Source organism: Pseudochaenichthys georgianus, chromosome 5, assembly GCF_902827115.2.
Source record: "Pseudochaenichthys georgianus chromosome 5, fPseGeo1.2, whole genome shotgun sequence".
Lineage (NCBI taxonomy): Eukaryota > Metazoa > Chordata > Actinopteri > Perciformes > Channichthyidae > Pseudochaenichthys > Pseudochaenichthys georgianus.
The window spans coordinates 31,413,469-31,434,272 of NC_047507.1; the positions used below are offsets into that span (position 1 = coordinate 31,413,469).

Consider the following 20,804-nt stretch of genomic DNA (forward strand, 5'->3'; position numbering starts at 1 on the left):
ACAAGACAACCCGACAAAGAGAGACAGAAAACACAGAACTTAAATACACCCAGGACTAATCACATAAACACGAGACAGGTGAGGAGGGAGGAGAAAACACATAGGTACCAGGTGAACACAATTGGGTAATCAGAGAGGGAAACCGACAGAAAGCAAACAGGCAGGAAACGGGGGTGAACACTTTACAAAATAAAATAGGAAACCCAAAGATAGAAAAGGACACGAAAAATACTAACACAGACAAATCCTAACAGTACCCCCCCCTCAAGGGACGGATCCCAGACGTCCCAAAACAAAAATCCACCTGTCTTTGTCCGTCATCCTTGTACGTAACTGCGAAACCAAAATGTTCCCAAACCGGAGACTTCAATGATGCTGGAGGATTTTCGAGCTCAACTTTATCTGCGTTCGCCAGTTCCTCAAATTACTGACTACATTTGAACGCATCCCTGTGACCAGCTCTCATAATATTCCTCTCGTCCAATGAAATGACTTGCTCGCTCTATGACGCGTTGAACCCAATGTGAGAAAATTACACTGAATGCTGCGACGCAGCACCTGAGATTACTTCCAAAAAGCTGTTCACGTTCTCAACGTTATATTCGTTCGGTACACTTCGGTACACACGTGTACCGAACTGACGGACCCATACCGAATATTTTCGGTACGAATACGTATACCGTTCCACCCCTATTAGACAACACTGTGTGCGACCACAGCTCAACAGGTTTCACTCCCTCTGATGAGCAGCTTCCTTTACGACTCCCCCCCGCTCCTACACGGATACACTATCTTGACTTGGGGCAATGGAGTCATCTCTTACTGTTAATGACATGCTGTCCATCACACCTCAGCACCCTCCTGACCAGTTCTCATAGCAACAAGCGCTTGCCCTGGTACGTTGACAAGTCTTTTGCTTACTGAGTCCTGACTTTGAATAACGGCAGGGAAATCAATCAGACAGACAAATATTCCTCTCCCCCCTCATCCGGACAGCACTATCTGCCGCTATTACTCTCCACTTGCTCTGTTTGGATGTCTTCCTCCTGTGCTCACCTGTCAGAGGTGCTGAAATATGTCTTTTGTTTCCCCCCCGTTGGAATGAAACCATAAAGTCGCGGACAGAAGTTTGCCGGCTCGCTCAAAAGCAATCTGTCTTTGATCTGTGTCACAAGTAAACACCGTGATAGGACTTAAACCCAAGGTTGAACAGACGCTGCAAAACACTTATGCGTTTTAGCTGTTCAGCAGATAAGGGAAACAAAGTGCTCTGTCAGGCTAAGTGGCTGTAATGGCTACAAAACAAACTGGCTGCTTTTGAGCAAAGACGGACTTTGCATTCCACCAAGAACCACAAAGCATCTCAGGACTTAACTCGAGCCAGACTCTGTTTGTTTACCTTGCAGGTTGTAATGCAAACATTTATCTGAGTTTACGGCTTGAGACTGGTCCACACCTTCCTGCTCCTGACATAATGCCACATAATGCAACTTGTTGTGCCAGCGAACGATGGCATCATGCTCAAAATGCTTATTTTATAACTCAAGGATATTTAGTTTAGTCAGAACTGGAATGGCACATGTGTTGTATAAAATCCCAAGGCCAAACAGGGTGAGCCAGAAAGAACATGTTTGACTTTTTCTTTGACCATGTTGATCTTACATTTGAAACACATTGCAATATGTTTTCACTCTTTACTAAAGTACACATGAGCAACACATTGAACCCTTGTCAAGTTGTCAAGCACACACTTTAATTCCAAGTGTTTATTTCCACCAGTGTGTAATATATGGGGTTTGTGTGTGCGTGACAAAGTGTACTGTGTAATACTGTCTATAAAATATTGAGGAGTTTCCTTGTAGAAGTGTTATGATTAAGTTAATCAAGGACAACTTAATTATTGTATTCAGAATTATTTATATCATTGTGCTCTTAATGAACTCAGTAATTCAAGCTAATGTCACTTTTATAAAATGCCAAATGACCTCCCTTTGTCCCTGACGGCTTTACATTTCTTTCTTAAGACAATTTAATATACTCATTCTGGCCCTGATTTAATTTAAGGGTACACTCTGTTATGGCTGTAAGGACACAGCTCATGGAAATGACTCTGGTGTGTTTTGTCTTACATAAACAGACTTTGTAAGGCAGTGTTCTCTTGCTCTTCCATTTTTTCTTTTTCTCCCTACTCTCGTTTTGTCTTCCACTCATTCACAGCTGACCACCATGAAACCATTAGCTCTCTGTTTGTGCTCCACCGGTATCCAATATCCCCCAGTTTATGTTAGTTTGACTAACATAGGGTCTTTAAGGTGCCTTAATGGTCGGCCAACAATTTCCATTGTGCCGTGCACTCGGTGATTAAGAGGATGATGATTGCCGGGGCTTTAGGGGTGCCTGTACTGTAAGTGATATTTGGGTTATTCCAGGGCCTGTTGTTGCTGCGTGTCCGTGTGATTGGATGCAGTAATGGTCCCAGCAGTGCAGCAGGCATGTGGCGGAGGTACTGCCTTCCACCGCCTCCCATTCACTGCTTTATAGACCTACAGGGGGTCATGATCCTCCCCTCCATAACTCTTCCAAATCCAGAGAGGAAGAGCTCACAGGCCTGGAATCCACCAAAACCTTAAAACTCCCTCCTCCTGGTTCCTCTGTGAAATGTGTGGGCCCCATCAGGAGAGGCATGGTGGAAACGGACAGTGGTGGTGATTGTTAAACAGTCACGGTTGGTAGGAGGTACACTCGCCTAGGTCAGGGACTACAGGGGACGAGAGCTGAAAACGGTGCGTCTTGTCGGCGTGATAAAGCAACGTCAGGGAGGAAACGGTGACAGCAGTGGAGATAAGATGAAGGAGGTTAGTGTGGAGGAGGGAAGGAAGGATGAAGCAGGAGAGACAGAACAAAGAGATACATTAGGTGATAACTATGCTCTGCTAGTAAGTGAGAATAAATCATCACTCCTCTTTTACTGTTTCTACAAGACTGCATGCATTGTAAAACACACATAAAGATACCCATTAATACACATTATTACCCCCCTACATCCAGCCTCCCCTTTATCACATGATAACACCGGATCTTCCGTAACGGCACCATTTTATTAGAAGTTGCTCAACCGCACAGCAGCAGCAGCTTCCGCTTATTTTTCAGCTTTTTAATGTGCTTGCTTAATTTATGGCCTTTTGTCTTGGGTATTGGTCAGGTATACACCCTGAACATCAAGCGGCGGAGAAGGGAGAACATATGTTGGCTAAGTACATCACGCCACTGATTAACTAAGGTGGACGTGCTGGAGTGTGTGTAGGGGAGGGGTGGAGATATCAGTCCAGACAGAGAAACAACCGATCTGATGACTTTCTTGGCAGACACGCGGCATCGACTGGCAAGAGATCAACTCGCCTAGTTTGACCCCGTGATGCTCACACACATCAATAACGCTGTTCAAATTCCTCTGCATGACACATAGACAGGAAGCGCTGTACCTGGAAACAGAACAGGAACAGTATTCATTAGCGGCTTCTAGAGGCAAATTGAATGGTTGAATGGCTGATTTGAATCATTCAGGGGATGTCAGCTTCTTTACTCGGTCTGCGTTTGATTTATTTGTTGACTCTAAGGTGTATTTTTGTTGAGGCATTGCCAATCAAATATATATTGCCAGTTTAATCTACCAGAATGCATTCCAGCAGTAGTGGGGAAATATTGCAGTATAATAATAATAAATGTAATTTCCAAGTGCTTTTTCAGGTGCTCAAAGACGCTTTACAGTGGTGATAAAATGAGATACAATAGAATAAAAGATTGTTAAAACAGCAACGCAACATAATTCACAAATTAAAAGCCAGTCTGAAGGCGTGTGTTTTGGTCAGTGTTTTGAAGGTGGGGGGGTCGGGGCAGTCTCTGATGTGTTGTGGGAGTAAGTTCCAGAGGGTGGGGGCAGCGATGGAGAAGGCTCTGTCCCCCCAGGTTCGGAGCTTGGTTCGTGTGGGGATAGAAAGGGGATTGGCTTCTGGTGAGCGAAGGCTGCGGGAAGGGGTGTGGTGGTGGATCAGGTCGGTGAGGTAGGGGGGGGGCCTGGTTATTGAGAACTTTGTGTGTTAGCAGAAGGATTTTGAAGTGTTTTCGTTGACAGACAGACAGCCAGTTCAGGTTTTGAAGGAGGGGGGTGATGTGGTCTCTGGAGCGGGTGTGGGTGAGGAGGCGGCGGGCAGCGCAGTTCTGGATATATTGCAGTTTATTTAGAATTTTGGATGATGAACCATACAGGATGCTGTTACAGTAGGCCAGTCTTGAAGTGATGAATGCGTGGATGAGGGTCCAGCCGGAAAGGAGAGTGAGGGGCGGAGGCGGGCAATGTTTTTTAGATGGAAGAAGGCGGTCCTGGTGATATGGTTTATGTGTTTATCGAATTTGAGCTGGCTGTCACAAATTACTCCAAGGTTGCGAATGTGAGGAGAGGGGGTTAGAGTGGCGTTGTCAAGGGTGAGGTTGAAGTTCTGGGTGGTGTTGGTGCGGGATGTGGGTCCGATTATGATAAAATCTGATTTGTCACTGTTCAGTTGAAGGTAGTTTGTTTGCATCCAGCAAAGAGACAGAGAGACAGTTGGCGAGTGTGGAGTGAGTTGTGGCAGTGATGGTTTTTGTGGAGATGTAGTGTTGGATGTCAATATAAAACACGCACTTGCTGCTAGAGTTTATTCCAGAAGCGCTTAAACCAGGTGTGTCAAACTCAATTTAATCGCGGGCCACATCAGCATTATGACCGCACTCAAAGGGCCGGTTTTAACTTTAAGACTATATAATATATAAATATATATAAAATAATGTATTATATTACATTATTACATGACTTAGTTGAATACTCGATTCTGATTGGTCAATTCAGAACACGTGACTCGTTGTTAATCTAGAACAGGCAGACCGCTGTCAAGGACGTATTGACCGTTGTTAAGGACGCTCACATCTGCACACAGAAGTCCGGTCGATTGAACTGTACAGTTTGGCTGAAAGCAAACTGCATGTAATTTGCTTTTCGAACTGGGACAAGGAAAACAGCGGAGAAGTAACGGGGCAGAAACCATCCTTTTTACGTAACGGTTCAGACATAGACATCAAACGGCAAAACATATTCAGTTGCCAGTTACTTTGGCATTAGGGCAGGGATATCTAGATACTTTCCAAGGTTTGACATAATGAATTGTGCTACTTTTAAAGCAAGCAGCGATGTTTTCAAATCTGTAATCAAAAAGCTCCTCAAAAAACGCTATCGAAGCAGTTCCTGCCTTTGCTACGTTAGTTCAAACAGTAACAACGGACTATTTTTCTTGGCGGATGCATGTCATTAAAAATAAATAATAGCCTACTATTTTTTAAATCAATAAAAACATTTTCTAAATCTATAAAAGCATTTCAATTAATATTGGGAGTCATATCGTTACTTTGTTGAGAATATGGCCATGTAATAAGCGGGAAAATGTGCAGCGAGGTGCCGGTGGTCATTATGGGGAAAACAACACCCGATTTATTGCCTCTGCATTGGATTATTATCAGGTAGGGGAATAACTTCATAATTAACTACATCTGAAAGCAGAAGTCTGGGGCATATAATTGCAAGTCTCTTCAGTGAGAATGTCACAAAATGATTTAAAAAGAAAAGTCAAATTCTGGAAAAAAATACAAAGAAGTGACATTTTTAAAAAAGGAAGTGACATTTTAAAAAAAAGTAACATTTAAAAAGAAGAGTCAAATTCTGAGAAAAGGCCACATTCTAGAAAAAGGCATATTCATAAGAAAAAAAGTCAAATTCTGAGAAAAAAGTATAATTTGAGATGCATTGTGGGAAATGTAGTTTATGGGCAACGTTCTTCTATAAATCATCATGTAACCATATAATAAACATATAATATTCTTTGCAAGCTCTCGTGGGGCCACATAAAATGAAGTCACAGGCCTTGAGTTTGACAGCCCTGGCTTAAACCCATATAGATTTATTGATAGTAGAAAACTTTAGATTTTATCTCAGTTCTCAAAAGAAGAAGACATATAATTGGAAACCTTGACTTTTTAGCTTATTTCTAGTGAAAGTAAAACCTTTTATTTTCCACATTTGCATTTAATATCTTTGAGACTTCAATCAAAAGTATAACTTTTCAGCAGAATCACTGCATCAGTTGACAATACCTGACCTTTCAAAGACTTGCATGACTAGGCGTGCGTCATTGCAAGAGTGTGGTTATGTCCTTGGAGCAAGGTCAACAAGCACCTAGTCTTTGTTCATTCATAACATGCAGTACATCAAAGGGAACCTGTATTATTAGTAAATCAAATACAAATATGTTCTGTGTTTCCGACTGCTTCTGTGAATTTGCAATACATTCTATTACAGCTCTCCAAAAGCTGATTGTATCAGAACTATAATTTGTTCACGAGTATGGTGTTTGCATCAATGATTCCTTGTAATCACAACTGAGCCTGAAATACAGACAATTATGAGTGTAGGAAAAGCTACTCATTCATTTAGATTTCATGAAACATTTACAGCTCCAGATGAGGCCCATTTATCATTAAACACGAGGAAGTCTAAGGATCAAAAAGATCCTTAGACTTCTCTCCCCGAGCACTTGACCCAGAAACCAAACTTGAGGCAAAAAAAAGGGTGACAGTGAGGTGTTTTTCAGATTTGTTTGATATTTGATGAGATGCAAAAGTAAGCACATGCTGCAGTGTTCAGTTGTCATAAGCAGCAGAGGGGTGTGGCTTAATCTTTGAAAAGTCTTGATGTGACTCAAAAAGGAACTGGAATCCCACTTTTGAAGGGGCTTAACCCTCCTGTTGTCGTCGGGTCAAATCTGACCGATTTACTACTTTCATCAATCATAGCTTTTTTGTTTTACATTCGATTGCATTAAGGCTTCATGATATCCCTCACAGGAGACATTTGAACACATGAAATCGCTGATCACCACTTTCATTGAATTCTGGATGATTTAGTGAACTTTGTAACACCATGTACCCATGGTGTTCCCGGTCATGACCGCCATAAAGAAAAAGGAATTAGTAACCATCCGGATCAGATAAAACACACACACACACACACACACGCACGCACGCACACACACACACACACACACACACACACACACACACACACACACACACACACACACACACACACACACACACACACACACACACACACACACACACACACACACACACACACACACACACCACACACACACACACACACACACACACACACACACACACACACACACACACACACACACACACACACTCTAGATGTGCCCATCCCCCCACATGGATCACACCTGGCACTCACAATACATGTTGAGTGTCTGTTCTTTGTATATTTACTGCAGTTGTTCATGTATACCAGTCTGATACAATATGTACAGTTTGAAAGGGTGTTACATTACATTTGGTGATGATTAATGGTTTTTGTGTTAATGTAATAGCAGTTAAAACAGGTCCGGTCAAATTTGAGCACGAACACCGAAGTAAGGGGGAAAACGAAGACAACAGGAGGGTTAAACAGCTAAAGGTAACCATCTGCTTGAGATAGAGGGATCTAAGTTGAGCTTCAAAGAGCTCAACATAAGACTGATTCCCTGTCTCAGGTACAGAGACTTAAACCTCCTTCTGAGGTTCATTCAGAACTAAGGTGTCTTTATTTGGTCATTGTCTTTGCAACGCTGGTCATAATCCATCGTGTTTATATATTTGAATGTTTTGTTTGTAGTAAGTCAGCTCTGGTTACCTGATGCATTGAATTAGTAATGGCAAGACAATGTTTACTTCAAGTTTGCACATTTCCATGTTGTTTCTTTTTTATCTTAAAGGTCCCATGTCATGGCCATTTCCACTGATCATAATTCCATTGTTGAGGTCTACTAGAATAGATTTATACTGTGCATTTTTCCAAACTCACATTGGTTTCGCATACAGCATCTCTGTAAAGTATATGTATTCACTCTCTCCACTAAACGGCTCGCTGCAGCTCTTGCCCCCCCCCCCCCTCCCTGTGAGCCCAGTGTGCTCCGATTGGTCGGGACCAGTCGGGACGTTGTGAATCGCGCTGAGCTCCGTGGAGGTGTGATTTCCTTGTTTAGCGATACACAACGAAACACAGCCAAACTCACCCTGAGCACACACAAAGTCACAGCCGAAGTAAAAACAATAAGTGTGGCTTGATATTGAGTAAGAAAAAGGTTGATAAACGCTGTGAGAATGGGTCTGCAGAGAGAATTTCGCCAAGATCCCAACTGTCTGTTATCAGCCTGCAGCCAGGGAGGAGAAATCAGCTGAGCTGCATGCACTGAGTGTGTGAGGAAGTCCGTGGATTTGGACCAATCAGCGGGGGCTTAACGTAACGGCTGCGCGGACGTGACGTAACGGCTCCACAGATTGGTCCATTTCGTTCCGGGGACCACATGTCATCATGATGTACCCGGAAGAATCAAATGGACAATGACTAGAGATGTCCCGATCCGATCACGTGATCGGGGATCGGAGCCGATCACGTGATTTTCAAAAAATTGGGGATCGGGAGAAAAAAATCGGGGATCGGGATTTTTAAAAAAAAATTTTTTATAAAATATATTTTTTTAATTTAATGTTACAAAACAAAAATGACCATGTTCACGTCTTAAAGTCATCCTGAGGACTTAGTTTTGGTTTAAAATTACACAACATCATGTATGTGTTGCTTTCTTTGGGCTTGTTTTCATAGACCTGGTTGCTTATTTCTCTCAAATCTGGCAACAGAGTGGGCGCAGTGTCTAATACTAGCAGTAAGCTAACGAGAGGCTACGTTCAGCTGGTGACTCGGGAGTCGGGACGGAGAAAATGTCAGCAGTTTGGAAGTATTATAAAATTGAAAGCGAAGGCAGTGTAACAGCCAGATGCAATGTTTGCAAGGCAGAGGTTCCGCGTGGTGGAAAGAACAGAGCTACGTTCAACACGAGCAATCTAATACGCCGCCTGAGAAACAAACACCAACAACAACACGGCGAGTACACAGCGGCCACTCAGGTAACGGCACTGAAACAACCGACACTTTCAGAGACTTTTAAAAGGAAAGAGAAACTGCCCCAGAACAGGGAAAAGGCCAACGCAATAACAGCCAAGATAGCTGAATTCATCGCGTTGGATGACCAGCCGTTATCTGTTACCTTTTTTTTCTCTTAATGCATTGCATAAAGATCGGATCGGGAAAAATCGGTATCGGCAGATTGTCAAAATCAAATGATCGGAATCGGATCGGGAGCAAAAAAAGGTGATCGGGACATCCCTAACAATGACGTATCTCCAACGAGGCGTTTTGGGGAGATATTTTCTGTGTTAGAGTTTTACTCGCTACAGGGTGTACTTTGAGGGTTTTGACTCTGCACACCGTTTACATGCATAAAAACCTTCATAACACACAAGGGGACGGGTAATAACCGGAAAAGCATGACATGTCACCTTTAATATTTCTCTATTAGACTTATCTTGAGTATGTGTCTTGAGTATGCTGAAGCATGTTGTTTTTAATGATTTTTCGGGATACAGTTACCCTCATGGATGTCTCTGTGAGGCTGGGTTTACCCTTTATATCGCAACTTAAACTTTCTACATTCACAACAGTTATAAGAAAAACATCCCTATATATTTGGGGTATTGTGATCGAGACAGAAACCACATTAACAAATATGCTTACATTGTTTTTTGTGCTCTTACACTCCAAGTACAATACTGTAAATGTATCCCTGTCTAAAAGTCGCACACAGCCTCGTCCTTTATGTACAAGTATAGGTCTTGTTGCCAAAAGAGAACAGTTAAACTGACTGTCAGGGACATTGTGTTCCTTGATGTTTTTAAATCTCTGTCTAGGACTCTGCAGCGCTCGCAGGTCAACAGTTCAACCTTATCACTAAACTTCAAATGACAAGAACCCAGGGCCGCTGCCAGGAGTTTACTGCAGGTTTTAAAGGATCCTGCAGAGGATGAAAGGATCTTTAAAGGGATGTAGAATAGGTCATAAACTAGATTTGTTTGTCAGACTTTTATGACTTTACTTGGCACGCATTATGTAGGAGGATTTAGTTCGACAAGATATCAAGTAGAAGGGGAATCCTTTAACAAGGATATCGTAAAAAAAACATGTATGGCTATACAGAAGCACACTTTTGGTTTGTATGGTTTTCCCTTACCTGTAGTGTTGTTATATAGGTTTGTGTGCATGTCAATGGGCTGCAAAGGCTGAAATCCCAAGGCACTGGACATTTCCTACTGTAAGCAGTTGACCAATCACAACACAGCCGGCCAGCTAACCAATCAAAGCAGACTGGGTTTTGGTTTCAGACAGAGGGTGAAGTGAGGTGCTGCAGCATGAGGAAAATAAAGCCCTTTTTGAACTTTAAAGCATGGAGACATGTCACAGCAGAGGCACACAATACAAATACGAACCTGAACATGAGCATAATATGTCCTGTTTAACATAAAATGACACACACTCACATTTATACGTTCAGTGTCTAACCAAAGTCGACATGGGAATTATCAGTCTCCTCTTTAGTCATCTCCAAAGTGCTTTTTCTTGCATCATATCCCTTTTACATGTTACAGTTGGTGTCCCCCACTGCCTCAACTTACCCACAATTTGCCTCAGCTGCCAATCAAAACTGTTGGCATGGAGATGGTTGCTCCCTCGCCGACCACAGCCATCCTCTCATGTAGGACAAATACTGAGGGAAAGTGGGTCCCTTTGCTCCCACGGTTCCAGTTGAGTATATTCCCAGCTGGGGGGAACATCTTGTCTTTTGGGGCTTAACCAAGCGTATCATGGAGGTACTGCCCCTACAGGGCCTGTCGCTCTGTCACTACCTGCACAGCCTCGTCATCACAACAAATAAGAAACACGCGGCAAAGAGAGAGTTCCTCGCCGGGACCACACAGCCGTGAAATAAAGGGATCCTTCATGTTCTTGCATGAGCTGTGTACATTTTGTAATCATCCACTTGTAACTAATAGCTTGTAGACAAGGTGCGGGAGGCCTTTGATGATTACTTCCGTCAAGCCATTAGCAATGGTATCTGAAAAGCTGTCACTTTGATGAAAAGAGATTTCTGCATCCCTGTCTGACTTTGCTGCAGGTATTTCAGGCACACGGCACTTTAAATGATTGGATGGGTGGATGCATGTCACTTGTGCCGCCTCTTTTTCGAACCATACGCATGTTCTCTTCAGCTGCTGCTTATAAAAATGGGGACCCACTTTTACAGAATTTTCCACTGCAGAATTGAAAATGTACTGATGTGTTAAACAGGTCCCGGTGGGTTGTCTGGGATTTGGGAAATATGGAAAGTGTACATATAAATCCTCCGGCCTGTGTTATAAGCCAGGTTTCTTTCACGCAGCTCGTGATTGGCCAGGTGACTGTTCCCACTCGCAATTTATTGCTTGCCTTGATGTCTCACTGCCATGAAATATGGTGTCACTCAGAACTAACTACATTTTAATAGTGAGGCTACACTAATGATACACTTACAGGTGCGGTTAATGGCAAAAACACGTCTCTGTGCATGGAAAGAAAAGCTCTACTTTTGGATGATTGGCATGACAATGAACTGTTGTAATCATAGGCGAGATAAGACAGGGACAGAACTGAAAAGTGATTTGCAGCCTCTCACTTTATAGTGGTTTGTTGGAAATGAATTGTTCCTTCTAAACTGTATTCTTGTTCTTTTAGTAGATTCCTCTATATCCAAATACGGGGAGCTCCCAATCCTCAACCCTTTTTATAAGCCGGTGTTAGTCTCACTTTATTGCGGATTCACCTGAATATATCACGTTTATAGTCTTGAATAAACTGTAATGCAACCTTAGATTTGTCTAAAGTCATGAACTAGTTTGCTTATATTTGGGCAAATGCACATGTTATTTGCCTTTTTAAATAAAGATAGTTATAATTTGATCATGTCGTTTTACTTGCTAACCTTAAGCAGGAGGTACAGAATGTATATGTTAATTAATTTTTCCTTCTGCAATAATACGATTCAAAAAATATTTATTGTGGAAGATTCAGCAACCAATACAATATTTTTGTATTGCTTGTTTTGTACAACACATATTACTCCGTATGTCATCATCAAAAAAGAACAGGAAGCCCTGGGACACAGACTTTAGGGCAGTAACAGTCCAATTGGACAAACTGTCAGTTTCTCTGTAATATATCTGGGAGTCCCTTTTGCTTTTTACATTTGTTTGGCTGTTGCCCTTTTGGCATTGGTGACAAGTTAAGTTGCACTGACTGATAACACAGCTAGTTGTATAGGGATTACTGTCGTACATCCTGCTCTGCAGGCCCCTGGGAACGCCACGCTGTATCACTCTGTCAACAGTTACTGCCCTGAGAGTGCTTTGCTTTCTGTGTGTGTGTGTGTGTGTGTGTGTGTGTGTGTGTGTGTGTGGGGTACCGTATTTCACACTGCACCATCCTCTGCCAAAATCAACTACCCAGCTTTCTCCCCCAACGTTCCTTGCCCCGCAGCACAGCACTCAGCAGCCCTCATGAGGCGGGGCTGAACTATTGGCCCTACCTCATCGCTTCCCAAAACACCTACATCACCATCATCCCAACTTGCCTTTTCAGGACCCAACAATAAACTCCAGGCCACATAAATCTCCCCAACAGACTGATGTCTCACCAATGACACATCCAGCAGAGCACTGGATATCCAGAGCTGCGTGCCAGCCTGCCTGAGACTCTTGAAAAAAATAAAATAAAGGCATGCCTCTTGGGTTTCGGCCACTGCCACATGGCCCACAAAGCCCCTGTTTCATTGTAAAAGTGGGATTAGGAATTCATTTAACACACAGGGATATGCTGTTATTTGACAGTGCTGGGAGCTCAGCGGTACCTTAATGGGCCCGGCTTGTGCTGACAGATAAGTTGAGCTGAGTTTCTCTCGGCCAGGGGCTCCACCCACTTCTCCCCTCTAAATTAAACAGACTGTTATTCTTTGCAACAGGCCATACAGTAGCCTTGTCCATCATTACAGCTATGAATCATGTATCTGCACTTGCACCGGCTCCCTCAGGGCTATATCATTGCCATGCCCCTAATCTGGGCAGATTTCCGTGCCGGGTCCACCATATAGGGTTCTGTTTTTAGCACAATGAACAGCTTGCTCATGTTACTCTGCAACTGCCCTGCAGACCACAGTCTTCCCACATTTGCCCGTCAAATAATATGGTTTCAGGTGTTTGGTGAAATGCTAGTAAATGCACATTTGCCCTTCAGCGGTGATTAAACTGAACTCTACCCAGTAGGGCTTTTATGTGGAGGATGTTTAGCTGCTTTTTTGCCCTGTTAGCTGACATTATCACTGCCATTGAAAGCACCATATAGTTTATGTCGATGTTAAATGAAATGTTAAGGGATTTGTTACATCGAGAGGCAAGGCTACATTTCCGCTGGCGAAAAATATACAAACAGAAGTTGTGGCTTGAAGCTGCTTCACGCTGCTTTGGAGGTCAAAACACCCCTATTAAACTCTGAAGACACTGCATACAGGCTAGCTTATTTGATTCTGGTCTGAACTGCCATGTCAGTCATTTGCCTGCAGGGGTTTTCCTCGATAGTGATGCAATAAGTGATTGCTGAATCAGATTCATCACGCTGAGAAAAAAAGAGCCTGGGAAAATATCCCATGTCAGCAATTTAGCAATAGGATTACATCCACACAAGCAGATCAGCATGTACGCACTTGTGATCAAAAGTGTGGAGATCGGCACTTGTTGCGTTTACTGCCTGCGGTAAATGAAGAAGTTTGGTGATAAATTAGTCCTGGCAGTAGAAAGATCCATATATCACTCATTCTGCATAAATCTTACTATTTAATAGCATAAATCTTAATCATAAATCTTTCTAAGTTATTGCTAGTTCATCTGACAAACCCTGATTTGTATAGCCTTGACAAAAGCACCAGTGTAAACCAACGGCACACACCGAGATAAATAGTTGCAGGAAAGAAAATAGAACGAAAGTCAGTGTGAATACATTTGAAACACAGGGAACAAAACATCACACACAGCATGTTAAGAGACACTGTGTGTATCCCGTGTTGCTTTCACTTATTAATTCAGAAACACAACGGCTTGTAAATAACTTTCAACTTGAAGCCTTTGTGTCTGCCTGTGTAACATGTTTATTTTCTTACTCGCTGCCGTTGTTCGAGCTGAAATGTCTATTCCTGTGAACAGCTCTTCTCTGTATCCCTCATTGAAAATGCTGTTGCTTTCTTTAGAAAGCCGAGATGCAGCACTGACCCCTCTTAGAGAAAAGAGTGTTGTTGTAGGAGTAGCCCCCCCCCCCCCCCCCCCCCCCCCCCCCCCCTGTCCCTCCCGCCTGTCACTTCAGACAGCCTCTCACTGGAGAGCGCTCTCTCAGATCAGCACTAAACTCTCTCCTTAGTCTCAGGAAGTGTTGGAGGAAGCACTCTGCCTCGTAGGCTTTTCTTAGACGCCTAGGTCTCATTGCATATTCATAGCCCTCCATAGTCGAGGGTATCAAGTTTAAAAAAAGAAAGACACTGAAGCGTTAATTATTCACGGTGAAATGGTGAAACACTCTGTAATTTTTAAGGCTTGCACATACATTTTTTACGTTTATAAACATGTCCTTGTTGGCGTAGATTTGGAATGATTGCTGACCGCCAACATGGAGGCCATTTTCCCATGAGCTCAATTGTTTAAACACTTTTATGCATCGCTCTCCATTGCCACACAAATAATGCAAAGACAACTGCTGTAGGTGGGGAATGAAGCGGCTCCGATGTGCCGTGAGATCTTAGCGCAGTGGATGTATCCTCCTAAACATCACGCTCTGCATATCCATTACACTGCAAACAGGGTTGCACACATTACACTTTATTTTAAGCATGAGCAGACTACAAGCACAATAATCTAAATTATGGAAAATAAGTTATGAAATACTACACATTCTTTTGTATTTAGTATGATAAACCACAAAATGTAATAGCTGCAATAATAGTAAGATGTATTTTGTTGAACAGAACTCATAAAACATTTTGAAACTAAACCGAAAAGTTGGTTAAACATGCAAATAATTGTGCACCTAAAAGGCTAGGATTTTCACCAGTTTTGTTGGCAATATATACATCTTTAATATTGTGGAATAAACACCGATAATAAGTCCCTATACAAAGCGACAGTATGCTTTTATAAAAAGTCATCAAGAATATTTAAAACTTTCTTTTTTTAAAAATACTCTTTGTAAGTCTTCCAAATCCCCAAACAATTAAGAGGCCAACTGCTAACTCAATTTCAAGTCCACCTTCAGGTGCTCGGGGAACTGGTTGTAAAAGCTGGACAGAGAAAAGAAAACATTTCATGGGCAACACAGGGAGAAATGTTACTGTGGTGTAATGGTTTAAAATACCATCTGGTTTAAACCTCACGGGGCAGAAACAAAAGTCTAATTAATTACATCTGGTACAATATATCAACTTATAATATACTGTGTAATGTATACATGTACATCCCAGTAGCAGTTGCCTCTGTGACAGAGCCTGTACACGTCCCTCTCAGATCACATCGCAGCCAGTCAGACGAGTGACACAATTCAAATGCTATGCCCACAAAACCCCAAATAAGTGCTTCCTGCGGTGGGATGCAGGCGAGAACCTCCGCGCCCTGTCCTCCTGCTGATTAATAGCCGGCGTGTCTTGCTGAGCGGCCATGCTTGGACACGGCTGGGGGTTCAGACTGCGAGCCAGGAGGGGCTGACAGTGTGAGCTATGTGCTGCTCTGCTCCACGGGAGGTAATGAATCGCTGTGGCTGCCTGGACTGAAGTGGAGACAGCGGGAGGAAGAAAAGTGATCAGTCTTTCAGGGTGAGGTACCCGTCCAGCATGTGGGCCACTGGAGAGAGAGCGGAAGGGGAAGAAGGAAGAGGGAAGAGGGAGGGGTAAGAAGAGCAGATAAATCAGGGAAAACTGTGAAGGGAGTTAACAAAGGGGAGAGTTTTTTTAATTCAATATTAAAACAGACAATTTATACATACGGCTTTATAAGCTTTCCTCTCTCCCTAAATGGTCTGCAAAGGCTAACATCACAAAGTGCTACCTCATAAGCCTCCATTGGACCCCTTTGTTTACTTCAGTAAAATAGTGACATCACTATGTAACACTCGCATGTCACAGTAGACACACAAAATACAAATATGAACCTGAAAATGAGCATACTACTGTAGGCCCCTTTAACTTAAAATTCATAGTGTTTCCATAGCTTATAAAGAAAAGAACCCTTCTGTGAGTTATCTTATCACATCGTGTCGCCACTTGTCAAAGCCCTAAAAGATCACTAACAAATAACTACAAACTTCCTGTTTAACAAACCCCACTATGTACATAAAGAAAACAAAACATCAAACATATACCACAAATGAAAAGAGAGAAAAACGAGTACAGATTACAAACATATTCACCATAAGATCATTTGGACATATTTTGGACATATTTTTTAAAGATAAACCAACATTCTAGGAATACATATTATTGTTAACTCAAAATAACATACATTGTGTAAACTGTAAAAACTTCCTCAACTTTGACTTAATGAGAAATATTCCTTGAGAGCTTTGGGTTGAACCCATTTCATATCTTAACATGGTTGTTCTAACAAGCTTTCTGAATGTTGGGTTTCCTAGCTGCATGGTACTTCTTGCTGTCTTCAATTCAAAATGTTTTTGGGATGTTTGGAGGCATCTCATAATGGAAACTGTTTGTTTTCAGCCTAACAATGTCAACAAGTAACAGCACATGTGCAGCTATACACAAAAAGAAAGCAATAGCTGTGCGTGACCTAGTCTGTGTTAACGTTCCAGGGGAAATGCACTCCCTGTGTCCCCACAACACTCCTAATACCGCCACAGAGGAGGTTCATTATTCTCACTTTACTCCTCCACTAATTATCGTTATCATTATGGGGGGATAATTACCATTTCCCTGCCTAACACCCATGTAGGCTGCTCGGCAGTGAGTCACACACAAGGTTATCAATAGCTGCTCAATTGCAGTCTCATCTGCCTAATTATACGATTTGGGGCCTTGTGATAACTGAAAGAGATGTGGAATCTAGTATCTCTGAGTGCTGGTGAGACGGGAGAGTCAGCACACGGCTCTGAAATAAACCGATGCATGTGGAGCCTGTTAATTAAATGCTGTGGCTTTCACTGGAATATAAATCAGAGGAAATCCAGGGTTATTATGAAACAACTGGAAGTCTCAAAAATATCCTGCAAGCTAGTACAAAGCTGCATGAAACTGAATCCTGCGACATCTAACTTTAGAATCCTCCATCTTTGATTCCCTTCAATCCTCGCCTTGTAATACATTTCTTGTTATCTGGTTTCAGGGAGCTCTGTCCTACCCTATTAGCACCAATTCAAGCAGTTCATACCACGATATTAATGAAGAGCCCACAGCAGCTTGCCATTGTTCAGCAAACCTGTCTTCCAGCCTCCGGGTGTGACTTAAGCCAAGCTTAGTAGCCGTGTTTGTGGAAAGGGTTTCTAAATCCCTCTGTGGCATTTTGGAGTTGCAGCTGACGCCTCGAACCTGATGAATGCTCTCTCCATCTGCTGCAGCTCAACACCGGAGCAAAAACACTGACACAGGCCTAATCAATTCATTAGACCTGCCCTCTGTTACGCACAGAAAGATGAAGTCAAGAATTAAAAAAGAGGGCATGAGGGTGGTACAGAGGGTTGGAAGAAGGTGACAGGATGAATGGTTCAGTAAGCGTGTGACAGACGTTTGGGTCTGACTGCTGGAATGTGTGCCGCAGAGGACCTCATGACGGACAGGGGGCATATTCTCTTTGACCCCAATTACCAGAGGTGTTCCTTTCCACTGGCTAATCCGTGGCATATAGGGTGGCCCCTCCTCTGGACATTTTATCTTCCAGCCTGTTTGTTTTCCCTACAAGTCATATGGAAGGAGGTTGTGCATACAGGATGTGACTGACCCCTTATAAAAATACTAGCAACGTCTTTGCACCTAAACAGATGAAGTGTCTGCGGTTAATGACGTTTTTTTTAGGGATGTCCCGATCACCTTTTTTTGCTCCCGATCCGATTCCGATCATTTGATTTTGACAATATACCGATACCGATTTTTCCCGATCCGATCTTTATGCAATGCATTAAGAGAAAAAAAAGTTAACAGATAACAGCTGGTCATCCAACGCGATGAATTCAGCTATCTTGGCTGTTATTGTTTTGGCCTTTTCACTGTTCTGGGGCAGTTTCTCTTTCCTTTTAAAAGTCTCTGAAAGTGTCGGTTGTTTCAGTGCCGTTACCTGAGTGGCCGCTGTGTACTCGTGTTGTTGTTGGTGTTTGTTTCTCAGGTGGCGTATTAGATTGGTCGCGTTGAACGTAGCTCTGTTCTTTCCACCACGCGGAACCTCTGCCTTGCAAACATTGCATCTGGCTGTTACACTGCCTTCGCTTTCAATTTTATAATACTTCCAAACTCCTGACATTTTCTCTGTCCCGACTCCCGAGTCACCAGCTGAACGTAGCCTCTCGTTAGCTTACTGCTACTATTAGACACTGCACCCACTCTGTTGCCAGATTTGAGAGAAATAAGCAACCAGGTCTATGAAAACAAGCCCAAAAGAAGCAACACATACATGATGTTGTGTAATTTTAAAACAAAAACGTGGGCCTCAGGATGACTTTAAGACGTGAACATGGTCATTTTTGTTTTGTAACATTAAATAAAAGAAAAATATTTGATAAAAGAAAAAAAATTCCGATCCCCGATTTTTTTCTCCCGATTCCGATCTTTTGAAAATCACGTGATCGGCTCCAATCCCCGATCACGTGATCGGATCGGGACATCTCTAGTTTTTTTGTTAGCGTTGATTTAGCATTGATTACCTGTTTTTTATTATTAAGTGTTTAGGCTAATACATCTCAGAAAAAAGTGATAATTTTCAAATAATTCTCTCCAATAAAATGTTTATTTAAAAATGATGTTAAAATGCAAAACATTTGCAATTGTTCGTTCTTAGATCACTGGAAAAGCTTGAACCATATTGTTTGCTTAACTTATCTCAAAAGATGTATTGATTATTGACATTTTGTAATTTAGTTATATATATATTTTTTAAATACTGCTCTTAAAGGTGGGGTAGGTAAGAATGGAGAAACCTGCTTGAGTGCGCTAGAATTTGAAAGTACACAGCCGAAACAAATCTGCCACTTCCTTACCGAGCCCCTCCTCCAACACACACAAACACACACATGACCAATGAGGGCACGAGATAAGTTTGTGCACGAGATGGAAGGCTGACAGGCATGTAGGTAGGCCGCCAGCTAAAATAATTGGTCGTGCTTTTTACAGCGCCCTGGCAACACCATGTTAAGAGCATTCCATGGAATATAACAAAAAAAAATTCTGAAGTGAATTACCTACCCCACCTTTAAGTCAAATTAATTCAGTTTGACGTTTTTGCTGGTGCTATTGTTCGTAAACATTGTATTTTCTTTCATATCGATATGAGCCCCGAAAGACGCCTTGCACAAAATGCATTGATTTTAATTAGCTGTTTTTAAGATGAAAATAAAAAATGGAATGTTGTTGACAAACTGTTTCTAGTATTCAGACAAATACAGTCCCTCTCGCTTCTATTAAGTTTTTATTTTTTATTTTCCACAAAATCACTTAAGTTCTCACATTTTCAAGATCAAGATATTTGTTTTACTAAAGAGGTTTCAATTGAACCGCAGCAGCGTTTTATATTTATGATGCCAGGAGATTATCTGACCGCCGTCTCTGCTTACTTCTTTCCACAGAGACGCTTATGGACTCCACTACAGCCACAGCGGAGCTCGGCTGGACAGTGTACCCCGTGTCAGGCACCAGTGACAACAGCGTAAGTGACACACTCTGCTTTGAAAAAGATCAGTTTCTGAGAAAGAAAATATCATTAATAATATAATTGCAAGTCATTGTTACTGTGACAAAGATGAGGTGTGTGGTGGTCCTCTCTTTTGTTGGATTTAAGAGTGCAGCTAATGTGTAAATTTGCTAAGTGCCCCATGCTAACTTTGTTTCAGTTATTTAGCCAATGTTTTGCTTTCTCACTTTAAGGTTAAAGATCAATTAGTAGCCTGCCTGCCCAGTCCCTGGAGTAGACTAAATAATGTCCTTGTTTCTCTGGGGGGAAAATCCAACAACGGCAAAGTTAGACATGAACATCACACGAGGGGATTTTCGGGGATGTTATTTGATGAGGATTTTCAAGATGCTACCTTTTTGTTTTTGGATATTCCACAAAGACGTTTTTACCCCCTTCATTTGAATTTTCACTAGCCACATTTTATGGGTTATTCTTTTATGAATGCATCCAGTTTTCATTCAATCTAGCCTGATCTGAACTTTTCACTTCACTACAAACACAGTTAGAATGAACAATCATAAACTTGAAGCTTAAATCCGTGTGTTCGCATGCCAGGCTAGAAGCTATGTGTTATATGGAGCCTGTTAGTGTTTGATGCAGTGTTTCCACTCAGTTTGCCAGAGCATGGCCACATGCAAGCCAGGCCCACTTAATGTCAGCCAAAACCAGAGTCTCAGTCTCCTTCACTTCTTTCCTCACCACAAGATTTAGACTTCTGAGAGGGAGTCCAACCGAGAGGGAAAAAAATGTTGTAAACTTATTTGCTGGTGAATTAAAAAAAACACTGCAGATTCTATTCAATTTTTTAT

The 20,804-nt window shown here is 42.2% G+C and overlaps 1 protein-coding gene across 2 annotated transcripts in view; it reads left to right on the forward strand.

Moving 5' to 3' along the window:
* The window catches only part of ephb2b (eph receptor B2b), a 137,494-nt gene that overhangs the window by 35,358 nt on the left and 81,332 nt on the right, over positions 1-20,804 (forward strand). For both annotated transcript variants that reach the window (XM_034082980.1, XM_034082981.1), the window contains exon 2: positions 19,889-19,968. In XM_034082980.1, coding sequence (XP_033938871.1) covers positions 19,889-19,968 — 80 coding nt within the window. The remainder of the gene's footprint in view (positions 1-19,888; positions 19,969-20,804) is intronic.